Here is a 15176-nt window from a genome sequence, read left to right on the forward strand (position 1 = left end):
CACAGACTAGAGTGTAGTCTGGGGTTTCCAAAAAGGCTTCACTAGGCAGAAGTATGGGTGAGGGAAACAGACATTTTTAAACAGCCAAGAACCAATTTGGCGAATAACGGGAGCAAGAAACAGGCTGTAGAAATTATTGTTAAAGGTCAAAAATTATGACAGACTTGCATGTTTACTTCCTACAATTCTTTATTCGTATTGCTTTTCAAAGAAACTAGAGAGTATGGGAAGTATGTGTTTTAGAATACAAAACCCGCTTCTTTGAATGCATGTTCAGTTAGTGAGATGAGATGGGTAGCTTGCCCTAACACAGGTAGGCCGTTAAGCTGGGGCTTATTACTAAACAGCAATGACAAACTTATTTATAACAATCTGATGTTCAACAACAGCAGACAGAGAGGGAGGAAGTGATGGCAGCCCCCTACCCACAGGAAGGGACACACAAGATATCAAGGTTGCTTGGCTAGATGGTCCAGCCACAGGATGCTGGGCTAGATGAACCACTGGCCTGATCCAGCTGCAGGCTCTTCTGATGCTCTTAAGGGCCAGCCTAGGGAAGGAATTTATTCTGCCACCTGGGGGCAGGCAGGACAGGAAGAGTGATGCTGGAAAGCACTCTGGCACAGTAGTGGCAAGGAGGACCAAGTTACACTCAAGCCCTGTGGGTAGCCCCCCTGCACTGTTCCCTGTGTGTGGATGGAACAGGATTTACTTGTTATGTGTATACTGCATCCCCAACCACAGAAGTCCCTGCAGCAGTGTACAAATACATGAAAAAGAAATCTAAACACACACACACACACACATCGCCACAATTTACCAACACAGGAGTTTTCTGTTGCAGCAACAGCTCCAGAAGAGCAACAAAAGCAGAAACAGCCAGAAGTGTTGCAAAAAGCAACAAACAAAACACTCCTTTCTTTCCACCCGATTACACGCACTACTTGGGTGCCACTGAGGAAAATGGCACCATGCCCCTCACTTTTGCGTTCTGCGTGTCACAGGGCAAATGGACATGCAAAGGGGCATCTGGTAGTCTTGGTACACACACAGCAGAGGCCATCCTTCAGATAGCTCTGCGCACCAAAATAATGAACACCAAAACCACAGAAGGGGAGCTTCAGTTGCCATGAAGAGGAAGTGGCTTTTACACACTTGACACATCTCAGAGAAGTTCCTTAACATTTAATGTGAAGCAATCATAAAATTCCAACAAAAACTTGGGGGCATTTCTGCTTTGCAGTGGCAAAGAATGTGTGTTGAGAATAATACTTAGTGCCCAGTATGTAACACGCTTCATGTTATGGGTTATTATATTATAACCAATACAATACAGAGCTGATTCAGGAATTACTGAGATAGCAATCCTTCTATCAAGCTCTGCATTATATTGTGGATTTTAGATCCACATGTAGGTGATGGCGGGACTGTCAGAAAAGAGGTTTCTCCAAGGTCAATCAGCAAAGAGAGAGATCCATAGGGGACTTCCTGATTCATTTCACATCCTGTTCACATCAGGTCAGCTTGATCTGTAACAACTGTAAGGCTACTATTAGCCCAGAAAGGGGGAGAGAAGATATGAAACCAGTTCAAGATCATAAAAGAGGCATGTCCCCATAGAGATGCAATACACTTTTTGACAGAATGAGACTATTCACACATTTAGCTTCATGTGAAGTTAAAAAAAAAAACCTTTAACACAAAAACAAACTAGATATATTGGAAAAACTATACAATTTATTCATGAATCTGGCAACTGAAAACCAGTCTAATATTTAATCCTTGGACTACATAGCAAAATATTTAGAGGATGGTGGCCAGATCATTGCCTTTATACACCCCCCCCAAACCACAAAAACCCTAGCACACACTCTCTGACTCTGATATTCTCTCTCTCTCTCTCTCTCTCTCTCTCTCTCTCTCTCTCTCACACACACACACACACACACACACACACACACACACACTATTTTCCAGAAACCCTATACAGCTGCTTGAAGCCCTGCTTTGTGTGCTGGAAACACCTCCTCCCTGTTACTGAGCAGGAACCCACAGACAAAAATAAAAAGTAGGTATACCTCAGTGAAGTTGATCTTTTCTCCAGTGAACATTTGCTCCCTTGCTTTCTCAATGCCCCTTGATTTTGCCTGAAAGTAAAAGTTGACCTTTTAGTATATATGACTATCAGCTTTCCAAATCCACCAGTCACATAAGAGATGACCCCTCCCTCGCTAACGCCCTCCAGTACGCCAGTAGCTTCCATTTACACACACACAATGTCATTTTTCTCTGCCTGTTCCTAAAAGATCCTCTAAATCAGGAATGGGGAGCCTCAGCCCCAGGACTAAATGTGGCCCTCCAGGCCCCCTGAATTCTATGGCAGCCACACCACTTACTGACCCAGCTCCTCCCACCCCCCAGTTCAAGTCTGGAATGTGTCCTTCCAACTCTGTGGATGCCCTCTTGGCTTACTTGAATGGAAGCTAGAAAGGGGTGTGTGAATGTGTGTACAAAGTAGTCTATACAAGTGTAAAATCACTCACTGCTCTGCCATTCCTCCCCACCCCTGGCCCGGCCCACCCCTAGCACGTGGCCCCTGGAAGCTTGCCCAGGTTGCTTCAAATCACCTTCAACCTGGAACCCTCCAAATGTTTTTGAACTACACCTTCCATCAGTACCGGTTAAGCCTGGGCTAATGGGAGCAGATATTCTAAGCATTTGGAGGGCACTAGCTTTGGTATAACATTTGGTGAAGCCTCCCCGTCCAACTGGACTGCAGTTTCCAAGCACAGGGACAAGACGGTTGCCCCTTGCATTTGTTGTCAGGGCAGCTGGGCTCTGCGTAAGCATGAAGGGAGATCCTGGGCTTTATGAAACCACAGCAAACCAAGGCCATGATATGAAACTGGTTTGCTCACAAACACTATCTTGTTCTGACCGACATTTGTGGGCAAGAGTCCACTTTGTTCTGTATTAAGCTGGAGCTTGGTTTGCTTCAGGTGTTCTGTAAAGCTTCGTGTACATTGAAAGTGGCAGACTACCAGCTGCACTACGCTTTTCCTGTTTATTAAAAACATATTTATTTGCATGCCCAGTTTTAATGTTCTTGGTTAGGGCAATAACGAGATTTTGTTTTTCTCAATACATTATATTACTATATCAGCTTCACTGCTGTAAACAGCTTTGGAATTTCTGCAACCAGAAGCTCTAAATAAATAGGATTCGTGTTCAAGGTGAATTACCAGTTCTATCAGCATCTTCATCACTTCCTCTGTAACCAAGTTCTTTGAATAGTCCACCAAGATATCCCCATGGTCACTCTTCAAGGTCAAGCTGCCAAAAGAATTAAAAGCAAGCCATCATGTTATGTGAACATTTTCAGAAACACTGCACCAGCACATGGGTGACTTTAAAAAACAAGATTTACTGGAAATTAGCCAACATTGCTTGTTTGTATTCACACGCCCCGGGTGAGAAGAGAATGATAAACATTAAGGCGAAGAGCAGCAAGAGACTTCCTCAGCTCACTTCTTGGGCTTCTGGGTAAGATCAAGTGTGGCATCAACCTGCAGTTTCCACTTTGCAACAAAGTCTGCTCGTTCCAGCATAATTTTTGCACCTTTTCATTTTTCCTACTCTCTCCATTTTCTGCTTCTGTAACATCTTCCCTGAAGAAGAGTTCCAAAAAACTCAAAAGCTTGCCACTATTTCGTGACACTTTGGTTGTTCCTAATAAAAGTATTGTCCAACTCTGGACTTTGGAGCTGCAACTGTAGTGTGTGCCCCTCCCAAAAGATTATTTTTATCAATGCACCCACCCAGGTGAAGGTAAGGGTCACATCTAATGCTAATCGCAGCACAGAAACACGTATGAATATTTTTAATAGGGCGATGGATTTAATTCCTTTTTGTGTGTTTTTAGTTGCATCTTTTATTATTTATGCTGTGAGCTACCTTGCACCCTGCACTGGGAGAAAGGACCGATATAAATTAATAAAGTACAGTAAATAATGATTTGTGAAGGAAGCATGTGGAATAGTAAGGTTTTTATTTTTAAGGCAAAGGTAATTCATGGAGAAAGAAGAGTTCATCCCTTCTGCTCATTTACATGCTAATCCTATTTGGGAGTTGTATAATCTAATCCTCAACTGTCTCCAAAATATGTGGGCTTAGCTAGCCAGCCAGCCCAAACATGCCCATTCTGCATCAGAGGCTGGAGAGTTCAGAGTAATATAAGAGAGTTAGCCCTTCCCACAGTGTGTACACACATTTGCAGATTTACAGTGTTCAAAGCTAGCTCAGGAAAACACCAATGGCAATGGCTACAACCCCATATTCTAACACTAGCCTTGGATTGCTGCAATACAGAGGGAGGCAGGCATTGCTAATTACGAAAACGCAAACTTGACTCTCAGTGGGGCAGGCTGGAAACAAGACACTGGCCATTCTGGAACACAGGGAGGGAGAGGGTGCCCCAGTTTTATTTCCACAGCTGGCTTTGCAGAACCTCCAAGACGTTTTCTGAAGCCTCCCTTGACAGAGCACCTTCTGCTTGAGCGCCCATCCTGCAATGCAGCATCTAAGAATATACAGAGCAGCTACTCAGGTGGAAAGAGATGAGTCACGCAGGCAGCAGCCATGAGTCCACAGAAGCACAGAGTTGGGCCAAGTTCTTGTGTATATTTTGACTCCCCTGATCTGACCAGAACCCTTGTCGCCATAGTTTGAGGGAAAGAAAGAAACACCTTTCGGATATGGGCCACAACCCACTGCAGGAATTTCACACACACACACACACACACACACACAGAGAGAGAGAGAGAGAGAGAGAGAGAGAGAGAGAGAGAGAGAGAGACCCCCTAGGAGAAGTGAAAGATTCTGCCACACCAAGCTAAAAAAGTCCAAATGCCACACACCCCTAGACACACACTCTGAACAGAACTTTCTGTTCATCCTCTTTCACAAGCCCTATTTCAGCTTCCCAGTGGATCATGTCCCTTCTCCCATATGCCACTTTTAATGGGGCTCAAAATCCACTATTTAGCTCCATCTCAGTTCTGCAGAGCTTGCACTGAAATGAATGGAGCTGCACAACTTATTTCAGAGTTGTGTGCAGCAGTGGCAGAGGTTGCTAGAATAAGGCTGTATGTCGGACATTTGGACACACACACAGCCAGATGCCAGGCTAGTTGGATCTACTAGTTTATTAAAACTCCCAAGATCTATCAACCAGAGTCACATGCAAAAGGGCACACTGTTAGAATTAAATAAGCACGTTCTGAACTTAGGAATTCCTTTTCTGAACTTGTTCAGACGCTCGACACAACAGTCTGATCCTGGTTAGCCATATTTATGTCAACAGTCTGATTTAGGTGGGGGAATATTGGTTTGTGGTTGCTACTGCTAAACAATTGGGAGTCAGAAAGCCTATACCAAAACAGCCAGAGATTTACCTTCTGCCCACCCCTATCTAAAAAGGTAGAATGCCATGCCTGCTACTGCAATCAGTTGACAGGACTAAGCTAGACCGACTGTAAGTCTGACCCAGTACAAGAAATGATGCTCTTGAGCCGGGTGCTTAGGAACCTGTAATATTTTTCTAGCTTTTACAGTAAAATGTTTACATATCACAGAGCGTTTTTTTTTTAAAAAAAAACGATTTCCACCTGCAGTCTAAAGTGATAGTCTATTTTATTTTTTTACACACACACACACACACTATTTCACAGAACAATAGCATGTAAGTGGTTTACAATAAAAATTGTATAATTGTATTTTAGCAAGCAGTTTACAATACATAAAGCCATACAATAAAAACAATGGTAATTAAAATAAGACATCAATCAACTCAGTGGAAAGATGAATTCTGAACTGCCCACATATAGTGGAATAGTGAAGTTTTCAGTGTTGCAACTGTTCTGAGGAGTGCAACACAGACGATGAACGAGGGTTAAAAAGTAGAGAAAAGCGTGCCATGTCAGAAGCCACAATCAGTGGTATCTAATCCCAAGGGCGGCTTAGCTGGTCACATCTGTCAGCAGCTAAAAGTTCATCACAGCCATCTAGAAAGGCCGTGATAGATGGTAGGTAAAGGGAAGTGCAATTAATTTCGTTTTGTTAGGACATCCTTGCTATGCTGAAAAAGAGAAGCAGCACATTGAAAATGGCCTTTGTCTAAAACTAGAGCACCATCATGCTGGCCTACCTCTGGTGAACCACTAAATGCAAGTCCAAAATAGGAAAGAAACAAGACCCAACAAGAAACATTTTTTTTATTTTGAGCAAATGGGGTTTGGGGACAGGGGAACATAACACACTCTCTGGACAAAGGTTGCTCTGGCCTGCCTTCTCTGTAGACTAGCATCCATTAAGAGTAAGGCCATTTCAGCAGTTGCTGTTTCCTGAAGGCAGGCCATGGGGACTTAGCTTTTCAACGAGTTTAAGCAAGCAGAGAAAGGCCAGAATATCAAACAAGCCCTTTGAGATGCCTAGGGTGTGTGTGTGTTCTGCATGCCCACACAGCTAATAAAAGTAAACTACAGGTAGAATATAAGAGGAAATCAATCTTTTAGTGTGGCAGGCTCCGCACTTTTTTTAGACAAGCCTACCCAGATATTTAGAATGTTAACATGTGCTTGAATCTACTTTTAGCTTGTCATGGATTTAAATTATTTTTCAACAGTAACTGTTTTTACATTTTTACTTATTTTATTGTTTTATTCTTGTCGCAAACAGCTTTGGAGGTTTTTTTAAATGGTATAACAAATAATGTGAAATACCAGCAGGTTGACAGGCAGGGTGTATATCACTCAAACTATCCTTCCCTAACCCAGTGCCCTCCAGATGTTTTGGATTACAATTCCCATCACGGCTGGGATGTGGAACATTTGGTGGCCACCAGGTTAGGGAAAGCAGCTGACTTAAAACAAAAGCCCTATACTGGCACTAATGGGTCAGCAGAAGGGATAGCAGTTCAGTGTGGTTTGAAGATTAAACTGTTTTGGTTTATTTTTCAATTATTCCAGAGTGTATAAACTGCTCTATATAAGCCTCAAATGGTATAGAAGGTGGCTTGAAGACAGAGAATCCTATAAAGCTTTTTCAGCCTCTAGGCAAGCTTCTAACTCAGCTAGCCACCAATATCACTCTAGCAGCCCAGCTTCTTGCATTACGTTCAGCAGAATTTTATTGGTTCCCCAAAAACACCACACACCCTGGAGGCAGTTGAGAATAATTCCAGGGATGGGCTCATTTCAGCCTTGCAGAGTCTATTTTTACTATCATCCCCATGGTGCACTGATGCATTGTGACAGTTGAAAAGGAAGAATGCATACTCAAAGCCTCTTTAACATAACAAATCTGCATTAAGAGATCCCATGAATGCCCACCTCGCCCAAGAGCACAGATCCCTTCTAGACCAGACAAAGCTCCATCTAGCCTTTGCAAGAATCTGGGCAACCAGCCAGGCAACCAGGTGATCTTAATACTGGGATGAGCAGGAAGCAGAACATGACCCACCTGCTACCTTTCAATGATTATTGCACACAAGGCCCCAGAATTTGAAAGAGAGAAATGCCTCCACAGGTGTCTCAGAATGAAGCATTCACACAACATGGACAGATACACATTGACACTCAAGCTTCCAACAGGTACCAAACAGTTACCTGATTAAATCCATTGCAATTCACCACCCATCTGCTTGCCTGCAGGAAATAGCTATAGTCTCCTCACCCTGTGCAGAAAACAAGCCAGTGGCAACTACAAGGCTACCAATGGCTAGTAAACCTGATGGACATGCTCTGCCTACACAATCAGAGGGAGTAATGCTTATCAACACCGCTTGCTGGAAACTTCAGGAGGGAAGAATGCTCTTGGGCTTGAGAGTTTCCCACCAACATCTCAGTGGCCACTGTGAGAACGGGATGCTGGACAAGATGGGCCATTGGCCTGATCCTGCCAGGGCTCTTCTTGTGTTCTTAAGGCACAGAATCACGGGCTACTAGATTCCTACAGTTTCTTTTTTCTTTTTAGATCTAAATAAAGGTAAATTACACTTTTGACTTGTCCTGCCTTAAAATATTTACAAGAAACCCCCCCCCAAATAAAAATAAACGTTTTCGACTTTGTTGTTGTGTAACATTTAGGCAACACCAAGTCCACTTTATTGAGTTTTGTCCTTGATCAAGCATTTTTGTTAACTACTTTTGGCACCTAGAGAAGTTATATGGCATGCATAAAAAGTCAGCTGAATAACATGTTACATTAGATTGCTACCAATTTATTGCAGCAGAAAATTTCATGAGGATTCAAAAAATTTCCACAAGACTCCACCCCAATCACAGTTCCTTACTCTTGGCAAAACTGAGGCACATAAAATCACCCATATTTCCATTTTACAGATGAAGAAACTCATCTGAAATCAAACGTTCTAGCTACCATTAAGCAGGCATTAGGGAACAATGCAGGGCACCGGCTGGGTGGGCTGTTTCTTTAGAACAGTCACATGAGAGATCAAAAATTGATCTGATGCTCAGACGTGTTCACTTTGCAGGGAACTCTACAATAGGAGGAATAATGGCCAGTCTGCCCGCTATCTGCTCTTCAGGTGCTCTGAACGAAATGGAATGGAGTCAGGCCACTAAACAAAAGGTTCCCTGGATAGGTGAGCCTGGAAAAAATCAACCAGCCATTAGAAAGAAATTATTTCCTTCCATTATTTTTAAGTAAACTGTGCCAGTTCATTGGTTCCCAAAATTTTCCTTGAATGGGATTGCACATTCCCAGATTGTGGTTAGGAGTACTGGACTACCTGGGAGGCTAGAGTTCAAAGCCCTGCCAAGTCCTGAACCTCACTGAGTGACCTTGGGTCTGTCACTGATTCTCAGTCCCTAATCTACTCCACAGAGTTGCTGAGAGGATCAAATGGAGGGGAGAACTATATTGTACACCTTAAGCTTCCTAGAAGAAGAAAGAGGGAAATGAATGTAATAAACTATGTTTCACAGAACAGTAAAGCTCAGAAAATTACCCATGTCTAATGACCAGAAGGAGGTAAACATTTTGGTGGAACTGTAAAACCTACCCAAAGGTCTTTCTTTTTAAGCTGTTAGGTAACTCTTGCAACAAATGCCAGCCTTATGAAACTTATAATGAACACACTCAGGGTAACCAAGATATTGCTTTGCATGTCATTTTACTGTTAAGATTTTACAAAAGTTTAAAATAAAAGCTGCCTCATGTGTGAGAGACAAAGTAATGATGCTTATATTATGAAGGCTGGGAGGTAAAGGCCCATCGCAGGAGGTGCCTACAATACCAGTTATCACATGCATGATATGTACACCTGTGACACCAATGCAGACACATGTATTTCAGTGCATCCACATGTGGAGAAAATCAAGCAATAATGTAAATGCAATTTCAAACAGCACAGCAATATCCATGCAGCCAGTCATGTGTGAAGCATCCTTAGGTCATGATAGGGCTAGCCATTCAGAAGCAAAAGGCTCATTTAATCAGGCCTCTTCATCTAGATCCGGGGTCTCCTACCTTCTTAGGCCTGTGGGCACATTTGGCTTTTTGAGCAAGTGCCACTGACCCCACACCCTTCCATCATTTTTCACCCTCCTCACCTGGATCAGCCTCCCCACAGAGAGACAAATAGCATGTGCACATACGGAGGGCCATCTATATTGGTGTTACTAATACAGTACTTGTGACTATGAGTGTCACCAATAAATCAAGAGGTAGACAGAGGTAAAGCTTATTTGCCTATTATACTTCAATGTACATTAGCACTATGATGTTTGAGCCTCGTTCCTCTTTGTTGTTTATGAAGTGGAGAAGTCATCTACTTCAATTAATTGCTATGAAATATGGAACCTCTGGGGTCGGGAATATTCCTCTATGTGCAGATTTTATTTGCCTTTTTAATCTGCCTTTGTATTTCATTCTTTATGGCTTTTATTGTGTTATTTGCATTGAAAACTCCAATAAAAATTATTAAACAAACAAACAAAGTGTGCACACACATAGTCTTTGCTTTTTCCAAGGATCTGGGTAAATGTCAGATCCAGTAAAATTTGGCTGATCCTTCAGAAGCACATGCAAGCACATAGAGCTGAAAGGGAAAGTGGAAAAGAGCACCAGGCTCCCCTCCCATATGCTATAAAATAAAGAACATGACCTCTGGATGCTGCTGGGGTCACAGATGACCTGTTTATTGAGCTGCCTTCCATATTTGCAGGGGCATTAGACAATGCGGGTCATTTGTGGATTTGTCTGAAGGAGGCTGGACAACTATGTTAATACAAGTGTCATTCCACACTTTTCTTATAGCAAGAAGCCCCTTATTTGTTGTGCAGAAGCTCCAAATCAGCTTTATTTCCACAACCTGGTATTTGCCAGGATGCGACTGAATCCCACCTGAATACAGTGAGTGTGGAAGTGCCCTCCGATAAGGAGGCAAAATTTCCACATTAGAGAAAGATGAGGCACTCACATATGCTCTATGTCAGGAATAGGCAGCAATCAGATGGAAACCAGGAGTCACACCACTTACCGTATTTTTCGCACGATAGGACGCACCGGTCCATAGGACGCACGTAGATTTGGGGGGGAAATAAAGGGGAAAAAATTTATTTCCCCCCCCCCGCCAGGCGCGGGGCTGGGGAAGCCCGAGCTTCCCCCTCCCCCAGAACGGGACCCAGAGCCATGCCGAAGCTGCGCGCAGCTTTGGCATCGCTCTGGGAGCTTGCGGGGCTGGGGGAGGAGGAAGCCCTCCGCCAGTCTCCAAACCATGTCGGGAGACAGTGGGATGGCGCGCTGCGCCTCTCCCGCTATCCCCCGAGTTTGCGGGGCTGGCGACGGGCAGGAGCAGGCTTCTCCCCCCCGCCAGCCTTCTAGCCAAGTCGGGAGACAGCGGGATGGCGGCGTTCCGCCTCCCCGCTGTCCCCCGAGCTTGTGGGGCTGGTGGTGGAGCTCTCCTGAAGCCTGGAGAGCGAGAGGGGTCGGTGCGCACCGACCCCTCTCGCTCTCCAGGCTTCAGCGAAAGCCTGCATTCGCACCATAGGACGCACACACATTTCCCCTTCATTTTTGGAGGGGGAAAAGTGCGTCCTATAGTGCGAAAAATACGGTAATTTCCATTTTAAAGCACAATCATCGCCTAGTCCTCAAGATATAAAGGCAGAAATTCAACCTCAAGAGGAAACATTTACTGATCATTTCACTGTCCTTAGCCATATGGCTAAACTTAGGGAAGATTCCACAATGTGCAAAATGTCATCTAATGGTCTGCCACTTATTACACAGGTAGCATTATTAATGCCACATTCCTAAAACATTTCCTAGTAATGGGGCTTGCTTAGATAGGATTGTGCTGTATATAAAGGAGAAGAAGCTGAAACAAGGTGACAATGGACAAGAATTTGCTCCGTTTTTAAAGAGGAAATAGAAACTAGAAATAATTCTAGTTGCTTGGAAACTATGGCAATGCAATTTCAACCCACTCCCCAACTCCAAAAAAACCCCAATTGCTAAGTTTCCCTTTGCATTTATTTTGCACATGACAGAATCAGTCTCCTAATTTGGGCTTCATTTGTGGACAAATTGTGAAGCAACCTTGGTTGTGTGCTGCAGCCGTCTTCTGTTACACCAGCCACAGCTCAGCAATGGAGAGCCCATGCTTCCTATGCAAAAGGTCCCAAGTCCAACCCTTTTCAGTAAATTGTCAGAGAGCAAGTACGCCAGCCTTCCCCAACCTGGCGCCCTTTCCAACTGTTCTGGAATACAACCCACATCAGCACTGGTATCAAATAGGTGTCCTGGCTGGGGCCGATGGGAGTTGCAGTCCAAAAGATCTAGAGGAGGTTATCTGGCTGAAGGCCTTTTTCTGGCTAAGACTTGATTGCTCAAGGGGGGGGGGGGGCGACTTACTTTGCCCATAAGTCAAACACATAACAATTTGAAATGAAGCCAAGTAGTTCACCAATCAGTTTCTATTCTTTCCATACCAACCTGCAAAATCTGGCGCTGCAGGATCTTAAGTTTCGAGTAATTACTAAATCACAAAGTGGATTCTTTCAGAGGCACTGCAAAAAATCTTAAGGTGATTTGTCACAATTTGTTTAGAACCAAATTTCTTAGCTGTCTTTTATTATTGAGAGCTGGATAAAATAATAGCTGTAACCTGGAATTATTTTTTTATGGCAATGCTCATTGCTTCCCCAGCTCCACTCCCCTTCAATGTCATCCATCATCATTCCAGCTCCTGGCTCTTCAGTATGGAAAAGGTGGAGGAGCCCAATTCTGAGCAACAATCTGGAGCAGGTGAGAAAGACCCGAAAGGTCCACGTGCAGAGCAGAGAGCCGTTTGAGATGCTGAATGAATCTGTTGCACGAGTCAAGCTATAGCACAGACGACGGGCAATGAATGACACGTCCCGTTCCCCACTTCCCCTCCGTGCATTATAATGGGGGTTGGAGCAGTGGGGCAGGAGTTTGGGAGACCAGCAGCAAGTGCCAATACTTAACGATTCTAGACTCTGTCCCCAACCTGCTCTTTGCTCAGCTCCATTCGGGCGCCTCTGAGGCGGAGTAATGGGACAGGCAAAGCCAGCCCTATGGCTGGTTGTTAAGTAAGCAAAAAGGCAACCGGGCAAGCAGGTGGGTGGGGGGCTAGCCGAGGTCGATGGGGCAGTGCCCCCCTAGGCCTGGCCTCCCCGGGGTTGGAGGAGGAAGAGGCGAGGCGGCTCGCCGTGACTCAGCAAGAGAAGCCTCCCGCGCGAACGGCCCACAATGCCCCTCTCGCTCTGCCGGCAGCCGCGGCTGTGCCTGTCCGCACGTAGCGCGTTGCAAGGAGGAGTCAAGGGCAAGCAGGCGGGCGGCCACCGGAGCGGCCCCGACGGCGCGCCCGTCCTGCCTCGGGGCTACAGAAGATCAGGCGAGCCCGGAGCTGCTATTGCAGTGCGTCCTGCGACTCGGGGCCCGCTTGCAAGCTGCCGCTTCGCAGGCGGAGCTGCCCGGCCATCGCAGGTGCCCCTGCCCCACGATGGCCGTCGAGAGACAAGTCGCGTTCGCGGGACCGACCTGAACTTGCTGAAGCGCTCCGGGTCGGCCTGGAAGAGCTGTCGGAGGACGAGCTGGGCGCCGTGGGCCTTGTGCCAGGCGGCCAGTTTCTGGAAGGCGGCGTCGGCGGAGAGAGCCATGATGCCGAGTGGCGGAGCGCGTCGCGGCGGTGGCGGGCTTAGCGAGCGGGAGATGCGGGCGCGGAGAGGGAAGCGGAGGCGGAGCAGGAGGAGGCGAGGCGGGCGGAGCAGGCGCTTTTGAGCAGGAGGCGCGGAGGGCGGGCGGACCGGCCCCCTGCCCAGCAGGCTCCGCCCCGTAGCGAGCCGTCTCTGATGGAGTGCCCGCCCGGGCGGCTCATCCTGCCTGGCTGCCTCCGCGGGGAAGGGGCGAGTCCAGGCAGTTCAGAATACCTCCTTCCACAGTGGCTGATTTCTGATTTTAACTTTTTAACGTATGGTTTTTAGGTACAAGTGTTGTAAACCACTCTGATGTTTTGTCTGAAGAGCAGCATATAATTTTATATATATATAAATACTAAATAAAATAACAGTGATTCTCAGGGTAGTTGGATCAGGTGGGCAGGGGGAAGCTTGACCACCAGCCTGGTAGCATCACTGCAGGAGTTGCTCCAAAAATACACACAGTCACAATCTACAGCTACTCACCCACCCACCCCTAGCCAAATCTGCTCCAGCCTTCAACAAAACACACAGGTTCCTAGGTATTAAGTAAAGAGTAACTAGAGATCGCTTCCTACTAGGCAAAGGTTTTAGGGTGGGCACACGCCTTCGTTTCCAATCAGTGCATGCCCTGAAATTTCCTGCTGAAATTCTGCATTTTCCAGGCTGTGACTCCCAAAAAACATGCTCCCTGCCTTACTGGCCCTTTTCCACCTGTCCTGGTAGAGTGGGGCCCCAACAGGCTGCTGAAGAGGTCAGAGACCATCTTGGCTGTCTCTTAGTGCAGACCCAGGTCATCAAGTCTGAGCTTCCACAGCCGTCAGCCGCCATAAACCACCATTGGCAGGATTGGCAGCAACAGCAGCAGATATGTTCTATTTTTATTATAATATTTTGTGTTTTTTTTCCTTTTTTTATAGATATTTATTAAAATTTTCACAAATAAAGCAAAGAATAATCATAACCGGGGAAAAATGCATACAAAAACAGAAAAACCACAGAAAATACATCAAAAAGAAGAAAAAACACTCAAACACATAACAACAGAAAAAAAAGAAGAGGAAAAAAAGAAAAAATTAAAAACCAACTCAATTTTCTCATTTTTTCAAAATTCTCATTCGCTTATTTCTTTGACCTCCTCACGCCTCCCTTTTTTGTATTCCCAGTCATAACATTAGTTCAGCATATCCTTACCCCTTTTTCATTATAACATTTAGGTTGATTTTCATCGAATTTACAACTTTATACCTTAACCAATTGTCCTACCATTTTTTCGTACTCTTACTGATCTTATTACTAAGTCCACTTAGGTCCATTCCAGCATCATTTTAACATTCGTTAATTTTACAGTGTTTCTTTAAATAGTCTTTAAATTTCTTCCAATCTTCTTCCACCAACTCTTCTCCCTGGTCTCGGATTCTGCCAGTCATTTCCGCCAACTCCAAATAGTCCATCACCTTCATCTGCCATTCTTCCAGAGTGGGTAAATCTTGTGTCTTCCAGTACTTTGCGATGAGTATTCTTGCTGCTGTGGTAGCATACATAAAGAAAGTTCTATCCTTCTTTGGCACCAATTGGCCGACTATGCCCAGGAGAAAGGCCTCTGGTTTCTTCAGGAAGGTATATTTAAATACCTTTTTCATTTCATTATATATCATTTCCCAGAAAGCCTTTATCCTTGGGCACGTCCACCAAAGGTGAAAGAATGTACCTTCATTTTCTTTACATTTCCAACATTTGTTATCAGGCAAATGGTAGATTTTTGCTAGCTTGACTGGTGTCATGTACCACCTATATATCATTTTCATAATATTCTCTCTTAAGGCATTACATGCCGTAAATTTCATACCGGTGGTCCACAACTGTTCCCAGTCAGCAAACATAATGTTATGTCCAATATCCTGTGCCCATTTAATCATTGCAGATTTA

General features: G+C 44.9%; 2 protein-coding genes across 2 annotated transcripts in view; both read right to left on the reverse strand.

Moving 5' to 3' along the window:
* The window catches only part of GPI (glucose-6-phosphate isomerase), a 31659-nt gene extending 18401 nt beyond the window's left edge, over positions 1-13258 (reverse strand). Inside the window, exons 1-3 of the mRNA XM_053399317.1 lie at positions 13090-13258; positions 3243-3333; positions 2079-2147 (exon numbers count right to left, since the gene is read on the reverse strand). Coding sequence (XP_053255292.1) covers positions 2079-2147; positions 3243-3333; positions 13090-13208 — 279 coding nt within the window. The 5' untranslated portion in view covers positions 13209-13258. The remainder of the gene's footprint in view (positions 1-2078; positions 2148-3242; positions 3334-13089) is intronic.
* The window catches only part of SS18L2 (SS18 like 2), a 283426-nt gene that overhangs the window by 188494 nt on the left and 79756 nt on the right, over positions 1-15176 (reverse strand). The window lies entirely within an intron of this gene.

Source organism: Podarcis raffonei, chromosome 8 (assembly GCF_027172205.1).
Source record: "Podarcis raffonei isolate rPodRaf1 chromosome 8, rPodRaf1.pri, whole genome shotgun sequence".
Lineage (NCBI taxonomy): Eukaryota > Metazoa > Chordata > Lepidosauria > Squamata > Lacertidae > Podarcis > Podarcis raffonei.